Below are 1,173 nucleotides of genomic sequence, written 5' to 3'. Positions count from 1 at the left end.
AGAGTTTGGTGTTTGTTTGTGTGTGTTTGTGTGTGTGTGTGTGTGGGTGTGTGTGTGTGTGTGTGTGTGTGTGTGTGTGTGTGTGTGTGTGTGTGTGTGTGTGTGTGTGTGTGTGTGTGTGTGTGTCCGTGACCAGTACGTGTAGAAAATAAAAAGATTTTTTTTTTTTTTTTTTAAGAAAGAGAAAAAGGAAAAGAAAAGAAGTAAAAGAAAACAAAGAGAGATAGAAAATAAAGACCTGTGGTTTTGGGAAAGGCTGATATGACCTGTAAGTGCAGGATGTTAATAAAGTATGGAGCCGAGAAAGTAAAAGTGACCTGTAAATATAGAAAGTCAAAGAAAATGTGACCTGTCAGTGTAGAAAGTTGACCTGCAATTAAGAAAGCTGAGAGAAAAAAAAACCGACCTACAATTTGAGAAAATAAAAAATAAAATGACCTGTAACTGCAGAAATACGAGATTAAAAAACGAAGCATAGACCTGACCTGTAAAAAAAAAAAAAAAAAAAAAAGTAGACCTGTAAAAAAAACAAAAAAACTTTCTCTAAAGATTTTACAAGTGTTTAGATATCCTAAAAATACTATAAAACTGAAAAAAATATTAATGTGAATGTGACGACCAGCAAATACCTGTTGAAAGCTATGAGGACATTATGTACCTGGGAAGAGAATCTGCTCAGTTGACCTGTAGAAAGTTTTAGACATAGAAACTCAACAGTGATAAGGATTAGTGATGATGATGATGGTGGCAATGAGGATGGTGATGATAAGGATAGTGATGATGATGAAGATGAGGATAGTGAAGATGATGATGATAGTGATGAGGATAGTGGTGAGGAGGATAGTGATGATGAAGATAATGAGGATAGTGATGATGATGATGGTAGTGGTGATGAGGATGGTGATTACAAGGATAGTGATGATGATGAAGGTGATGAGGATGAGGATAGTGATGATGATGAGGATAATGAGTGATGATGATGTGATGATAATAATAGTGATGATGATGATGAGGATAGTGATGATGATGATGAGGATCGCGAAGATGAGGATAATGAGTGATGATGATGTGATGATGATGATAATAGTGATGATGAGGATGATGGTGATGAGGATGAAGATAGTGATGAGGATGATAGTGATGAAGATGGTGATTATAAGGATAGTGATGATG

The 1,173-nt window shown here is 35.6% G+C and overlaps 1 protein-coding gene across 1 annotated transcript in view; it reads right to left on the bottom strand.

Moving 5' to 3' along the window:
- Nucleotides 1-675: 675 nt before the first annotated feature.
- Nucleotides 676-1,173, bottom strand: part of LOC138867622 (uncharacterized) — a 52,113-nt gene continuing 51,615 nt past the window's right edge. Inside the window, exon 6 of the mRNA XM_070144128.1 lies at nucleotides 676-684. Within this exon, the coding sequence (XP_070000229.1) occupies nucleotides 676-684 (9 nt within the window). The remainder of the gene's footprint in view (nucleotides 685-1,173) is intronic.

Source organism: Penaeus vannamei, chromosome 31, assembly GCF_042767895.1.
Source record: "Penaeus vannamei isolate JL-2024 chromosome 31, ASM4276789v1, whole genome shotgun sequence".
Taxonomy (NCBI): Eukaryota; Metazoa; Arthropoda; class Malacostraca; order Decapoda; family Penaeidae; genus Penaeus; species Penaeus vannamei.
Note: the sequence above shows the minus strand (reverse complement) of the source record. Positions and strands in the feature narration are given on the sequence as shown.